The 15,702-nt window shown below is 41.4% G+C and overlaps 1 protein-coding gene across 1 annotated transcript; it reads left to right on the plus strand.

The window, feature by feature from the left end:
• Positions 1-4,436: 4,436 nt before the first annotated feature.
• gpr20 (G protein-coupled receptor 20) lies at positions 4,437-9,421 on the plus strand (the record flags this gene model as incomplete). The annotated part of the gene is made up of 6 exons (XM_080742225.1): positions 4,437-4,541; positions 5,038-5,304; positions 6,658-6,902; positions 7,923-8,007; positions 8,630-8,755; positions 9,230-9,421. The coding sequence occupies 6 exons, from the start codon at positions 4,437-4,439 to the stop codon at positions 9,419-9,421; spliced, it is 1,020 nt and encodes a 339-aa protein (XP_080598351.1).
• Positions 9,422-15,702: the final 6,281 nt, after the last annotated feature.

A 15,702-nucleotide genomic window follows, 5' to 3' on the forward strand; every position in this document is an offset into this window, starting at 1 on the left:
TACGCCTCTGCTGGTGGGTCCCAACCCTGCACGCTTTGAAAACCATGGGTTGAACCAATGAGGCTCTGTCATTTATCTCCATGGCTACAGAGGCAGTGAGAGGTTTAATACACAATTTCCCCTCAGTGATGATTTTAACACTCTTTAGTGCCGCTAATGATGATGAACTATCAGCAGTAGAGTGAATAATATCAGGGGATGTTACTGTGAATATACCCATTCATTCCCCTCACTGCCCCTTACAGCTGTATGGCTGGGCAGCTCTTGTTATGTTGATGAATCACATTATTCACGTCCCACTCTTTAGTTGAGCATGTTATTCTCATTAAGTGGGAATCGAATACATTTGTCATTGCGGCCGGATGGCTGTTTTGCTCTGGAAGATTAATTCTGAGCAATGAGTACACATAGCGCAACAACCAGGGGTTCTGAAACCTTTTCATCCTGGGGACCTGAATGAGAAATAAAGCTCCCATGTTGGAGTCAATAGTTGCAGCCCCTTGATCCGGTTCAACTTGACACTGCACCAGTGGAATGTGTGACACGGGAGCACATTTTCCTGTTTTTGCGCATAATCTTTGAATTTATTATGACAAATGTAAAATTCAGAGTTTTAGCTTAATCTTTCATGTCTGCATCATTCTGGAAGAAATACCAAAGGCACATTAAGTACAGTATCTCTCTATCTCTCTCTCTCTCTCTCTCTCTCTCTCTCTCTCAATCTCTCTTTATCTTCACTCACCCTACAGTATCTCTTTCTGACTTTAATTACTTTCTATTTAGACATACCGGTAATACACAGTCTTTTTTTTTCATCTGTTGCTGTCTATAAGATTCTGGTAGATTTGGTAGATAAACATTTGAGTTTGTATATTTTCCTATTATTATTAACACATACAGGGGTAGCAACCATATAACTAATAATGATTGATTTGATACATTCTCATAAGGGTTTGTTTGTACATGGTATAGCCTAGGAATAATCATCTGTCTTATTATGAAAATACCCCAACAAACAAACAAAAAAACAGACATTTGACCGCAATATCAGTTAATTTGTATCCAACTTTGTAGTTTTTGTTTCAATCCGGTCCCTTCTTCTTCTTTCGTGTATCGTCGCCATTATGTCCATCTCGGTGTCGCAAAGCCACGCTCTTGTCTCTGGTCCCACTTGGAAGAGGCCAGCCTGTGAAGGAGGTCTGTTCTACTGAGGACAGGTGGTGATTGTGTGCAGTCTGCTCAGGCTCGCCACACTGGCATACTGCGCTGTCTGCCAGGCCCCACTCCTTCATGGACCATTTGAAGTGACCAACCCCAGTAGGGAGCCGGTTCAGCAGTGTCCAATGTCGGGGTGGTAGATACGGTAGATGTTCTCCTTCGGCTCCATCTGCCGGGTCTTGGATGTGATAGTGCAGACATGTGGGCTCAGCCGACTCCCATTCCTGCCTCCAATAAGTTGCCAGCCATGCTATTGTAGACAGGTCCTCAGGGATGGAACCAAACATCTCTTGTGATGTCCTGTTGTAGGAGTGGCAGGACTTCAGTCTGCTTGGGGGCAGACTGAAGTTGTTGTTTCGTGAAGGATATGCCAGTCATGTTCTTGGGCTTTCCTTGCAAGTGTGAGGGTAGCGGCCTCTCGTCGGAGGCCGGCCAGGGCAAAGTCTCTTAAAGACATGGATGGTAACATCATTTTAAACGCTGGGAATTCAAATCATGTGGGAAAAAAAAAAAACAGTTCATTTTGGCACTTGGGAGAAGAACTCTTCTTATTCATTTTAAAAGATGGGATACGTAGAAGCTTCTGGCTCATAAATCTAGAAGTAACAAAGTTATTTAAATATTGAAAACATCAGTCAATATTTGTCAATATATTCATATCCACACATAATTACCAAAACATAAACACATAGTATCATCAAATTCTGCTCTATTCTTCCCATCACAAATGTACAAATACATTTACAAATAACAAGGTTATTTGAATATTAAAAACATCAGTCAATCTTTGTAAATGTTTTTTTTATCCACACACAATTACCAAAACACAAACACAAAGCATCATCAAATTCTGCTGTTTTCCCATCACAGAAGTTTCTCAGTGGTAAATAAATACACTTCCCAAATTCCCATCTTAATAGAAATAGAAGAGAAATAAATAACCCTGCACTCATAGGATGGACTAAAGCTGGTTGCACACTGCTGCGTTTTTCGGGCCGAATATCGGAGTGAATTTCGGAGCACGCAAATAAAAAAATCAACCTCACGTTATGTCAGTCACATTTGCACACTGCCGCCCGTTTCGCGCACCACTCGGTCCCTTGCTCTCTCTATCTCTCTCTCTCTCCTTGCCCTGAAAAACGCATTTCGCAACGAAAAACGCGGCAGTGTGCAACCACCTTTACACATGATGCTGAAGATTTGATGTGCAGTAACTCTTGCTGGTGTAGTTCTGTTCTATTCATGTTTGTCAGAAATTTTTAACTGTTTCTCTTTCCCTGTTATGAAATGTATGAGATTTAGGCACAAACTGAATCCTAGTGCGTCATGTGGGAATCAAATCTGTACCACAGGACAACCAGACCTTCTGTTCGTGTATAATTGCATCCATAAGTAAACAGATATCCCATCTGTAGAGTCATAAATAAATATACAGTCTAAAATGAATGGATGCTTCAAATGGCCCTTAGTGACTTTGTCACTGAGGGCCATGCCAACACTAACAAACTTGAGAATTGGCAATGAGAGAGTGAGACAGACAGACACACACACACACACACACACACACACACACACACACACACACACACACACACACACACACACACACACACACACACACACACGCTGTGTGTGTATTCTGTTTTGCCATAGGCATAGAGAGTTGTCTAATTCATTTTTCCAGGTTTTCCCTGAGTAGCTATTAGCTAACCAACTCAAATATAACATTTAAATGTCAATTGACTAGACCATGGTGCAGACCTCATTACAAGTGAATTCAGTTCATTTGACAGTTTGGCCTGATAATGGTGGTCACAGTGCTAGGGGGAAGGTCATGGGATCACCAAAATCAATAGGTTTCCTCTTGGGAGCGTGAAAGTGCACAATAAACTCCACGCTAATCCAGCCATTAATATTTGAGATATGTTGGTCACAGATAGAGGGACAAACATCAGTGTCGGACATCATCACAACCTCTGTGGCAGAGGTGATAAACTACTCAATGTTTATGCAGAAAATACTGATATTAATTGTATATTTTATTGAGTTGGCACACTGAACAGATTAGTTTTTTTCTCCTGCATGTTAACAATGCTCTGTTAACACAAGTGGTAAAATGACAGATTTCCATTGGGCACACAATGATAAATAAGTCTTCTAAGACAGCCTCCATGGTTGGTCTAATATAACCATTGTGTTCCAAAATAAAACTGATAGGCTATACATATTGAGACTAATGGGATTGAATTCAGTTTCCTTCGCAATTATGGAACGGCTCCATTCTTTTCATAGTTTCCCAACATTTAGACAGAAAAAAAAAACATTTCATCAGCAAGTCAGCATAAAAGAGAATGCTCACCATTTAGCTTTTCCACAGTTTGAAGATATCATTTATGTTGTTCAATAGATTGCACATAGGAACAGGGTGGGAGCAACCTCTGTTTTACCCCTGACGGAATTGGAAACCAGTTTGTGCAATATAATCTTGTGTATTGTGTGTGTGTGTGTGTGTGTGTGTGTGTGTGTGTGTGTGTGTGTGTGTGTGTGTGTGTGTGTGTGTGTGTGTGTGTGTGTGTGTGTGTGTGTGTGTGTGTATGGCTGTGCTCTCACTGTCACTGTAGTCTATGAGGTCATACATTGTGGCAAATCCTGGATATCCTGCATGAGGTTTATTTGGAGATGATCAAGTATCAAGCCATGACAAATTGTCACGCAAACATCTGAATTAGAAACAGCTTGTACTTTAGCTAAAATCACATATAGTTATCCTATACTTGTTGTCTTGATAAAAACACTGGACTCACAACTGACAATCAGGGTTTTGTAGTGTTGATAAAAAATACAATATATTTGATAAAATATATGTTGTTGTTGTTTTTTTTGTCAGTTAATTCTCCTCGCTGTCACATGAAGAAAAATAAGACTCATCATCATGTTACCAATACTTCTCAGTATTTTTGTATTCCCCTGAACTAAAACCATAGCGTACCATGGTAGACTCAGACTAATATCCAAAGTATACAGTACCTTAACAAAGCATTTTCTCATTTTGCCTTTCAGAGTTTCAACTCCTAGCCCAAATTGTCATCTGTGTCCTCTTCATCCCCCACACCATCATCATCATCATCATGTACTCCAACAGTTCGGACTCCTGGGTGTTGGTCAACACTACATGTCCCATACAGCCTGTGCTGGGCAGTCCCAGTAACAGTGGTGCTATGGAACCATACCTTCAGAGACTGGCCCATTTAGACGAGGGGCTTTACAATGACTTCTACAGCCTTTGGATTGCTTTGATGGTCATAAATTCTCTTATTTTCCTGGTAGGTATAGCCTATGCTTACAGCCTATTCTTCCAGACACTCGTTGTTTGTTCTGCAGGTATCCTGTAACAAGCCTTACATGAGAACAGTATTTAAAGTCCAACCCTCCTTACTCCTACCCGCCTATGAGCACTCATCCCGGGCATAGAATATTGGAACTGTCCTTAACCAATGATATACTATGATACTGTATATTACACTTAGTTAAGTCATAGTGACTTCACCGTTAGTTAATGGTGAGGACCAGGAATTAACGATGAGTTCATGATACATTCATGATGATGTCATGTATTATGAGGTCATCATTAATTCATTGTTAATTAAGCGTTAATTACATCTGTTGTGTTTGACAGCTCCCATTGTCACTGCGTTCCTATTCAACTCACTTTCTTCAATGAACCAATTATCTCTTCTCATTTTTACCCATTCCTTGCCTCCTCTCCTTTCCCAACCTTCTTCTCAAATCCCTGCCTTTGCTTCCTCCTCCTCTCTCCAGGTGGGCTTGGTTCTAAACACAGTGGCTCTGTATGTTTTCTGTTACCGGACCAAGCCAAAGACCACCTCAGTGATCTACACCATCAACCTGGCAGTGACTGATCTCTTGGTGAACCTGTCTCTGCCCACTCGTATCCTGCTCTACTACAGCGGGGGGGAATGTCTCACCTGCTCTTACCTGCACATCTTCAGCTACTTTGTCAACATGTACTGCAGCATCCTGTTTCTGACCTGCATATGTGTTGACCGCTACCTCGCCATTGTACAGGTGGGTGATGTGTACTTAGTTTCAAAACAGCTGGCATGCATGTATGGCAGGGTATTAAAATCAGTAATCAAAAGGTGCACAGCCCACCGGTTCTTATGAGATGCCAGCCAACACTAAACAATAAAAGTAAGAGTATAGCCGCACACTTGATGCAAATGTTATTGGAACACAGAGAAGACCAGACTGCCCTTCTCTGTGTTCCAATAAAATTTGCATCGGCAGCTACGAGTGTGCGCTATATTCTTTTATTGTTTAGGGTATTAAAATCAGTCAAGTCTGTGTGGGAACGTCTTTGAACAAAATTATTGGGCCGCATGCGCAGAGTTTTCATGAAACTTGATGGATGCTCCAAAGAGATGATTAACTTGTGTGTTAAAAGTTAAAACTCTCAAAGATCAAGGTTATTATGTGATCATATAACTTCATTGAATGCTTGCATTCTAATTCTGATCTTTAACATCAAGGTAACAAAGAACTGGCCTAACAGACTGATCTTTTTTTTTTTTTTTTCTTTCTTTTTTTTTTTTTTAAAAAGACCATGGACTAACCATATTTACAGGTTTTATTGCCACAGTTTACTGTCAGAACTGGCACAGCTTGTCCATAAACGGATGGGAAACGTCTGACACTGTGGTTCTCCTGACACATCACTGTCTTGGCCATCTGGCCAGTGTGGCACAGAGTCACAGTGATGTCACAGTGATGTGAACATCAGGGATGTCGATATATGGGCATAAAAGAGTCACAGTGATGTCACAGTGATGTGGACATCAGGGATCAACATGACATCATGCTCTGACATCACTGTGATGTCTTGGGAACCAAATCCCCTTTATTGCCATATATGGAGATCCTTGTGATGTCAGGGGAACCAAATCACTTTATGCCCATATATGGAGATATGGAGATCCCTGTGATGCCAGGGGAACCAAATCCCTTTTATGCCCATATATGGAGATATGGAGATCCCTGTGATGCCAGGGGAACCAAATCACTTTTATGCCCATATATGGAGATCCCTGATGTCATAAATATTAAGCCCATTTCTGTGAATGCCAATAATCACTGTGATGCCAGGGGAACCAAATCCCTTTGACCAGATGGCCAAGACATGGCGCGACCTCGACCTTTAGGGTGAGGTCGCTTGTCGCCCTGAGGCGTCTAACTGGTTTATACCTTGTCAGATGACTTGTTGCTTGCCATAAATAACAGGTCTTTCCACATGTATAAATTAGATTTTAGTGATTTGTTTGGTTAATTTCTAGTGATTAAAGGAATATTCTTCCTACATGTTAGGATACTACACTATAACAAAAAAATAACCAAGCTACTTCATTTTGTTTTGTCTCATAGGTTGAAGCATCCCGGCGGTGGCGTAGTTCCAGTGTGGCCAAGTGTGTGTGCATCTCCGTCTGGCTGTTTGCCATCGTGTTCACCTACTCCTTCCTTTCCTCTGCCTTCCGGAACACGGGCTGCTGTCTGTCCAAGCTGCTCTTCCTCACCATCACAGAGTTCTTCCTGCCACTCATCATCATCGTGGTCTTCACCCTGAGAATCATGTGGGCATTAACGGACCGCCGCCTGATGCAGCAGAGCCGGTACAACTCGCCTCATGTTAACCTTACTGATGATGCCTTGGAATTTGTTTATTTTTGAGCAGTGCTCCTGGGAGCTCCAACATCTGGCTTTGTCCGTTTGTCCAAAGTTTGTTGTACGCCCAGAGTCACAACGGCAAAGATGTAGGCCAGACGATGTAGGCCAAGCTTTGTGTCTCGTGAAGCTTGGCCTACATCATCTGGCCTACATCGTCGTCAGTTTGTCCAAAGTTTGGTGTACGCCCAGGGTCACATTGGCCAAGCTTCGCGGGATGCTTAAAGAGGAAGACCACCCATTTTCAATATTGAACTATGTCATTAATATACCTTAGAGGAGTTGTGTGGAAATTTAAAAAAAGTTCCCCCTCTTCTGTGTTGCCTAGAACTGGAGGATTGATTTTGGGGTTTGTATTGCAAATTACAACTTGATGACATCACACATTGTACTTTACAATACAAACCCCGAAATCAACCCTCCAGTTCTAGGCAACACAGAAGAAGGGGAACTTTTTTTTTCATTTCCACACAACTCCTCTAAGGTATATTAATGACATAGTTCAATATTGAAAATGGGTGGTCTTCCCCTTTAATGAAATTAACTCCCCACTCCCCACCTCGGGGTGGTTAGTCTACTGGGTGGTTAGTCTACTGGGTGGTTAGTCTACAGGTTCTCAACTGGTTTCACACTGGAACTCGTAATTACATTGTGTTGCCACTTGGAATGAATGCTTACATTGTGCGTTACTCTGTAGAGCAAGTTTAATAACACAAAGAGACTGTAAGACCTAAATACTCATCATAAAACATATTCACACGATATCTGTTTAAAATGCCTTTTCATCCAATAGCTACAGGAAAACAACAAAAAGTTTGTACCATATAAATCCCAAAGAAGAAAACAAAACAAAGAAAGCCTTTTGTAAAAAAGAAAAAGAAAACAAGGAGTCTATTTGACAGCAGTTGAAATATGGTTATGGTGGGTTGAATGTCACAGTGGGTGATTTGAAGCTGTGTCTGTTATAGGGAGAGGAGGAGGAGAGCTGTCCAACTATTGACCACGGTGCTGGTGATCTTCACTGTCTGCTTCACACCCTTCCACATCCGACAGGTGAGTGACACTCCATTTTGAAGGGATGTCAAAAACCCAGAAACACTGTCTGGGATTTAACCGCTTGAACCCCAGCATCCATATTATTTGGGAGGGGAACATTCGCGTGAGCTTTTAGATCAGCTATTTTTGGCAAAGAGACGTATGTGTAGACGTAGGGAAAAAAATCACACCCGTGTGAACTGAGCGGTGGTTTAACCACCAACCCACCAACCTTACCCACCACCCCCCCCCCCCCCCTCCCCCCTTCCCCCCTGTGTGTGTGTGTGTGTGTGTGCGTGTGTGTGTGTGTGTGCCTGGCCTGGCCTGGCCTGAAAACAGCGCCCCTCCCTTAACATGTGTGGTCAGAAAAGGTACTACACCACAGGCTTGAGGCTACATACGGACGGACGCACCCACCCACATACATACACGTACGTCTACACACACGGCCACGTATAGGAGCGGCGTGACCACCGCCGCTCCAGTACACTACTCAAGTCTGTTTTACTGAGAATAGACTGTGTAAGTTATTAAGAGTTGATAAAAAGATGTAATGGTGGAAAGTTGTATTGCAACACGCAAAAAGTATAAACATGTCATTGCTTCTGTGGTGACGGGTCATGTGTGCTGTGTGTTGTAGGTGTTGGTGTACTTCTACCCCAACATGCCTCACCACGTGATTGTTTACCACCTGACCGTGACTCTCAGCAGTTTAAACAGCTGCATGGATCCTGTGGTGTACTGCTTTGTTACCAATAACTTCCAGGTAACAGTGTGTGTGTGTGTGTGTGTGTGTGTGTGTGTGTGTGTGTGTGTGTGCGCGTGTGTGTGTGTGTGTGTGTGTGTGTGTGTGTGTGTGTGTGTGTGTGTGTGTGTGTGTGTGTGTGTGTGTGTGTGTGTGTGTGTGTGTGTGTGTGTGTGTGTGTGTGTGTGAGAGAGAGAGAGAGAGAGAGGGGGGAAGAAGGGGATATGTCGATCCCCTTTTCTATCCTTCACTCTGTTCTTCCTTCCATCATCTGCTTTTCTTTCCACTTTTTGTCCCCTTTTCTTTATTTTCCCTCAAACACTTTATCAATCAATCATCATTTATTCAATCTTTTGACCCATCTTATGATCTATCTATTAAATACCATTTACCTTTCAGACCTTGTCTTCATCATCCATCCACCTTCTCTCTCTCTCTCTCTCTCTCTCTCTCTCTCTCTCTCTCTCTCTCTCTCTCTCCCTCCCCCTCCCCCAGGCCACCATGAGGAGTCTTTTCCGCCGTGCCGAGGCAGAGCAGACCAGTGGTGAGATCATCAGTATGCAGCGCAGCTCCAAGCCCTCGGGGGGACCGGTCAATGCCATCACCAATAACGTGATCATGATGACCAACATTGTCCCATCATCGCTGCAGGAAGACATTGACCTGGAGCTCAGCCACTCTCTCTAACTCCCCTCTCTCTCACAGCTGTAGGGATGGGGGATGACCCAGAGAGAGGTCACTTGGATGACAGACTGGGCTTTGGAAAGAAGGCGGATTATACCTGGCCTCTCTGGACGACATGGTTAACCAGAGGTAACATCATCAGCATGCAGCAGCATGGTGGCCCTGCCGGGAACAGTTGATGCTTTCACTTTCACAACGTAATGATGCTGACCAAGCTTCCCTCTAAGTCTACACTACACACAGAGACGACAGTGAGGAGTAGTAGTAGCAGTTTGGCTTAAAGGTAGAGGCTGACTGTTGTGGGTTCATTCGTGCCAACCAGAGATTGCAATCTACATCAACAAATGACGGAATGATTGTCAGAGTAATAGCAATGATGAGGATTGAGGACCAACCTGACACATTACACAGTACAGCATCCTCCATCTCTAGGGAATCATACTGTAAAGACAATCATCGGCTTTGAACAGCAAGACACTTTGAGCCAGGGATTGGCCTGCCTCCGATATGTATTGAGGAAAAACAAAAAGGGAAAAAAGACATGCCCTGGTCTGTAATGACTATCCTATCCAGGAGAGGGCAGCTTTTTGCTACTTTTAGGTTCTCGACACAATCCAAGGACTGATTTGCTTCCAAATGATATGACACATTCGCTCTAAATATGTTGGTAGATGGACTAGAATTCTGGTGTGTATATATTGAAATAGATACTTTATAAATTATGTTGAAAATACTCTGACTGTGAATAAGACTCTTAGACCGGAGGCTGATTCTACTAATGCATTCTAAATTAGTAGTTCTCACGCTTTCAAGATTTTCCCGAACTGTTCAAAAATAGCAGATTGTGACGTGATGTGAGCTTGTATATCTGTAAATCTTTGAACAGCCAACACTAAAATCTAAAATGACACAGATGCTGTCCCGGTTTTAATGGGCTTTAATCAGGATTCCCATATAGCATAATGTTTTGAATAAATCAAGAATATAGAAATGAGACAATAAAGAGTTTAAGCTTCAAGTAATGTTCTATATTGAATAATTTCCATTAACGTTGTATTGCATTACAGGGAATGGGCCATGTATTTATTATTTCTTTGCTCTTTCTTTATTTAATGATTTGCTCTACAGTAGCTGATGATGCATAATTATGTGTCAATGAATGTACCAATAAACAGCGAGAACCAAGCTCTAAAAAGTTAGACTGAACTCTTTTGAGTTATAATTGAATGAGGATGTTTGGTTGTACTGTGCATTTATTCAGTGGTGGCGTTGATTTATTGATTGATTGAATACTTTATTTGCAGTTCGCATAGGAAAAGCACAGCACAGGACAATAACTGTTCAGATACAAAATGAAAAAGCATTAACTATAGGACCGTGTTTGGGAACAAAACTAAAACCAAACTGAAATGTGACCTTTTCATCAAATTGAGCCCGCCTCTCATCAGCTATAGATGCTGATGATGTCAGCACCTGCCGTCCTCGCTTTGTTACTGTGGCAACCAATGAGATTGATAGTCAGTGGTGTAAAGTAACTAAGTACTTTTGAGGTAGGCCTACTTTTACTTTACTAAAGTATTTCCAATTTTCAGTCATTTTACAATTTTCAGTCATTTTACTTCTACTCCACTACATCGCAGGCAAATATTGTATAGGCCTACTACAATTGAACACTTTTAGTTACTTGTTACTTTTTAGATTTGGATTCAACCCTATACTTCTGCCCTTAGCCATTTGAAAATAACCGATCTACAAGTGAAATGGGACATTCTGCATAATGAGTACGAGTACTTTGACTTATGGTACTTTAGGACATTTTGATACCTGCACTTTTGTACCTTTACTCAAGTAGGTTAATTCCGGACTTTTACTTGTAACAGTATTTGTATTTGAATATATATTGCAGAATTGGTATTTTTACTTGAGTAAAGAGCACGTAGGCCTATGAATACCAGAAGAGAAGAGTCGCCGGAAAACACACTCAGCTGGGCTGTTTTGATTGATTGAGTGAGTTATCTATTAGAAGTTTTGGATAGGAAAATGTACTGTACTGTGAGTACATTTTCCACCACTGAACAAAACTAAAACCAAACAGAAATGAGAAATGTGATGAAGTAAATAGTCTTGAAGTTTGACACAAAATGGTTGAAGAGATGAGACAATAACAAGGACCGGGCTTTGTATAATAATCAAGATAGTTTTATTACACAAAGTGCGGTTATACAGTCAACTGGCTAACTTGCTCTTGTGTGGATAAGACTCGGATGCAAGCGCAAAGTTTTCAGTCCTCAGGTCTTGCTTTTATACCATATTCTACCAACAGTGTGTGTTCACATGCACATATCAGAGATAAGTGGTCAAGGCGTGTGCACATCTTATCATATGTGTACGGCTTCAGTGGTTGTGCATGAGAGTGCATGAGACCAATGGTCAGTGTACAGTTGATATAACATTGCATGTCCTGATGTCTTTGCCTGACCATTGTGCAACATCCATGTCCTGATGTCTGGTTATCATTATACAATGACCATTAATTGCTCAGGTGTCCTTAGTATCTCTATGTGTGAAAGTTGACCAAGTGTCTTGAATGGACAGTCATGGTTACATCTATGGTTAAGTAAGTAGGAGAAAAGTCATTACTTATGTCATGTATGTTGAAGACATGTGTACTGGAGTGCCTTCAATCCATGAGGTACAGGGATTTTTGTACACATGTATACAGGTGTGTGTAGGTGTGTGCAAGATGTTTAAATTAATACACTACAGTGAGTGACCCTTTCTTTGATCAAATTGATTGATTGATTGATTGATTGAAGAATGTATTAGAAGTTTGCAATAGAAAAAAGTACAGTTTCATGACAGTACAAATCACTGGTACAAGGTCAACTAAAAGGAGATCCTAGAAAGCCGAGGCTTATTTCCACAGGAACCACACTTTAAGTATCTCATATAACATTGAAAAACAGACGGATAGAACATAGTACTTTATCTAGGATAATATCAGTTTCAAAAGCATAACATCAAATACAAAGGCAGAAAAAAAGAAAAGGGGGGGGGGGGGGGGGGGGGGCATGGGGGCTTAGTCCATTTACAAGTCACGGGTAGCAGCTGTCTGAAGGTGACTTTTCATACCAATTTTGAAGGAGGCTAGGGATTTGCTCTCCTTTAGGGCTTGTGGAAGGGCGTTCCACATGTTGATGGTGTAGCAGGAGAACGAGTTAGAGCCTTGTTTAGTGTTAAATCTACGTTGATGATGATTAGTGGAGCTGCCTCTGGTGTTGTGATCGTGAACATCCTTGACCTTTAAGAAGTAGTTTGTCAGGTACATGGGAATCTTGGAGGTGTAGTGTATCTTGTACACCAGGCCCATTGCAAGATGCTGTACTGTCTCTATCAGCTACTTTGAGCCACCCCACGCTTTCGTGGTGATGATCGGTAAGGTGGGTCTGAGGAGGGAGACCAAGCACAACCCTAATTAGTTTGTTTTGGGCTGTTTGGAGCTTTAACTTTAAGGCAGCTGGGGCGTCGCGATACCAGACAAGGACTCCGTAATCAATGAGGGGCCCAATAAGAGCACCTCCTAGTGTCTTTCGGGATTTAATATTGATCAGCGGGGCAACCCTTTGCAAGAAGCAAATTCGTTGGTTGACTATTGATTACCTTGGTGGTCATTTTTTCACTGGATAGGTTAGCCTCCAGGATGCAACCCAGGTAGCAGATGTGTTTTTTTCTTTCTATCACAGTGTCACCTACTTTAATTGTGAAGTTCTCAACTAGGCTAAGTTTCTGACTAGATCCAAAGAGGATACATTCAGTTTTGCCTAGGTGAATTGAGAGTCTGTTGTCATTGAGCCAGGTGCAGATCTTGTTCTTGAACCCGCCTCCCCATCATCAACTCGATGCTGATGATGTCAGCATCTGCCCTCCTCCGCTTTGTTACTGTGGCAACCAATGAGATTGATAGTCAAACTAAGCCAGATGGCCAGTCAGTCAGGTTAGCATGCTAATGTTAGCCACACACACAGCTAATTTAATGAAGAGACCATCCATCATTATTGTAGTCCGGATGTGATGATGTCCCGCAGGAGGATCGATGATTTACGTTAACACTGAAGGAGAACACGCTCAGGTATGAGTCTTTAATGGTACGTTTAGCCATCTAGCATAGCGACATAACTGAAGTTGTCTCTGAATCTATCATTCTGGGACAATTACACCTGCCATCAGTCTCTGTCTCATCATCTGATGATCTGGTGCTGCCTGCAGGAATCAGGATATAATCGAGATTATTTGTGAAGTTTGCTGCCTAGTCAGGATGGAATAGCATTAGCGTGGGCTTGTGTTGTGTTATCATGTGTCTACTACATGGTATCGCCTGTTCGCTAGCGAGAGAAAGAGAGAGAGAGAGCATTCAGTCAGGTAGGCTAGTGTTGTTAAAGCTCTTTGAAAACGTGTCCTGTCCTGAGAGAGAGTAGATTCCTGACTGTAGAAATACTTTCTGCATGGGAACAGACGCTCCATATCGTGTGTTCTTTTCGCTTCTACAGTATAACAGCAGCGCACCATGGTAAGTCTTTTACTTGCTTGTCAAGGAAACTCTTTACAGTTTTTACCTCTTAAGTGTCTAACGTTAAGCCATCGAAAAGACACATTTCTTGTCCATGTTGAGGTGGTGTGACATAAGAACTATCTTGTTTCGTCTCTGTTTGTGGTAGCATTGATTTAATTCATTGTTTACTTCAGTTTAATGTGGGCGTTTAAGAGTTGTATCTGTTTTTAGTCAACATGTTGCAAGATTTGTGGCAATTATCATACCAGATCTGTAAAGATGTAGCCTATACTGTAGGCAACCAATTACTAACTAAATTTTACTTTTTCTAACTACTATGAAAGTCAACATTAAGGGAAATAATACATTAAAAAACTTTTTCAATCCTACCTCATTTTGCTTATAATTTAGATATGTGAGAATGATTGATATGGCTGGAGGTGAGGTAAAGGTTATCTAGCTACATGTGGAGAATCATTATGCATGTTGCTGTGCCAATGCCAGAAGCCAACCAGTTGTGAAATGCATAGCTGACAAGGCAAACTAGTTCTGAACAGCTATAAGGTGTGGCCCTTCAGTTCATTCATGCGGTTTTCCTATTGCATAATGTGTTCTCTTGCAATAATATCACTTTCTTATTTCTGCCAGTAGGCTATACTACTGTACATAACAGTATTAAAGTATCCTCTTGTACTGTACTTTAGTTCAACCTAAGAATTAAGGTAAAGTAGCAGATTAACAAAGATTCCGCATTGGATACAACATAACATCATAGACCATAATGTGCGAAAAGGAGACGTTTAAGATTCCATCATGGATAGAATCTGTGATTCATGACCTAAACTTTACATTTTTATATTCAAAATGATTTACTATTCATTAATTACTATTAATACATGCATAAAATAATTTTGTGTTTTCGAAACCAGCTTCAGTGTCTCTATAGGCTAATCGTAGTGGCACAATTATACCTTGTCCAGTATCTATAGAAAAGACCAAATCTATAGATCATCATGCCATAAGCATAAACAAAAACACGTTTCCAGGTAGATGAAGTCAGCAGCATCACATCGCAGCATTAGTATTCATTACAAAGAAGAAAAGTTCATCTGAGCACCCAAAATATTGTGGAGTAGAGGATATAGAGTTGAAACAATTTTGCAATTCTATGTGGCATTATTATTCATTAGCCTTTTTTATGGAAGAACAGGGCACTTATGATATTCTTATTGACTATTAGAAATGAGAAATTAGACAAACTAGGCATAGCTAATGTTCTGAACACTCTTATTTTATATTGTGAAAACTGAACATGTCCATATTAGACATTCTACCCGGAAATACCCATTTTGTTTGCAAACATTCAGACATTGTGATCTGGTCTATAGAATATGCAATGACATTTGATTCAAATTCACATAAAATAAAAATAAAAAGCCCAAATAGGACTTTCTGCCTCAGTGATAATACTGTAGCTTCAGCTTGCTTACTGGCTAACTGACTGTTTGTTTCTCTGTAGGTTATTATGTGACTTCATGGGGCCGTGCCAAGGACTGTCCACCTGCACACACACACTCATCCCCTCCATCCCCCCCACACTTAAACACAAACACACTCACCACCAGTCTCCCAGGCCCTCACCAACCCTCCCCACCAAACTCCTTCCAACCACATACCCCCTTATGGAGCTGTCCTGAACTCCATGTCACATGGATTCTAACTGAACAGGAGAGGC

The sequence above is a fragment of the Nannobrachium achirus genome, assembly GCF_963921795.1.
Source record: "Nannobrachium achirus genome assembly, chromosome: 2".
Classification (NCBI taxonomy): Eukaryota; Metazoa; Chordata; class Actinopteri; order Myctophiformes; family Myctophidae; genus Nannobrachium; species Nannobrachium achirus.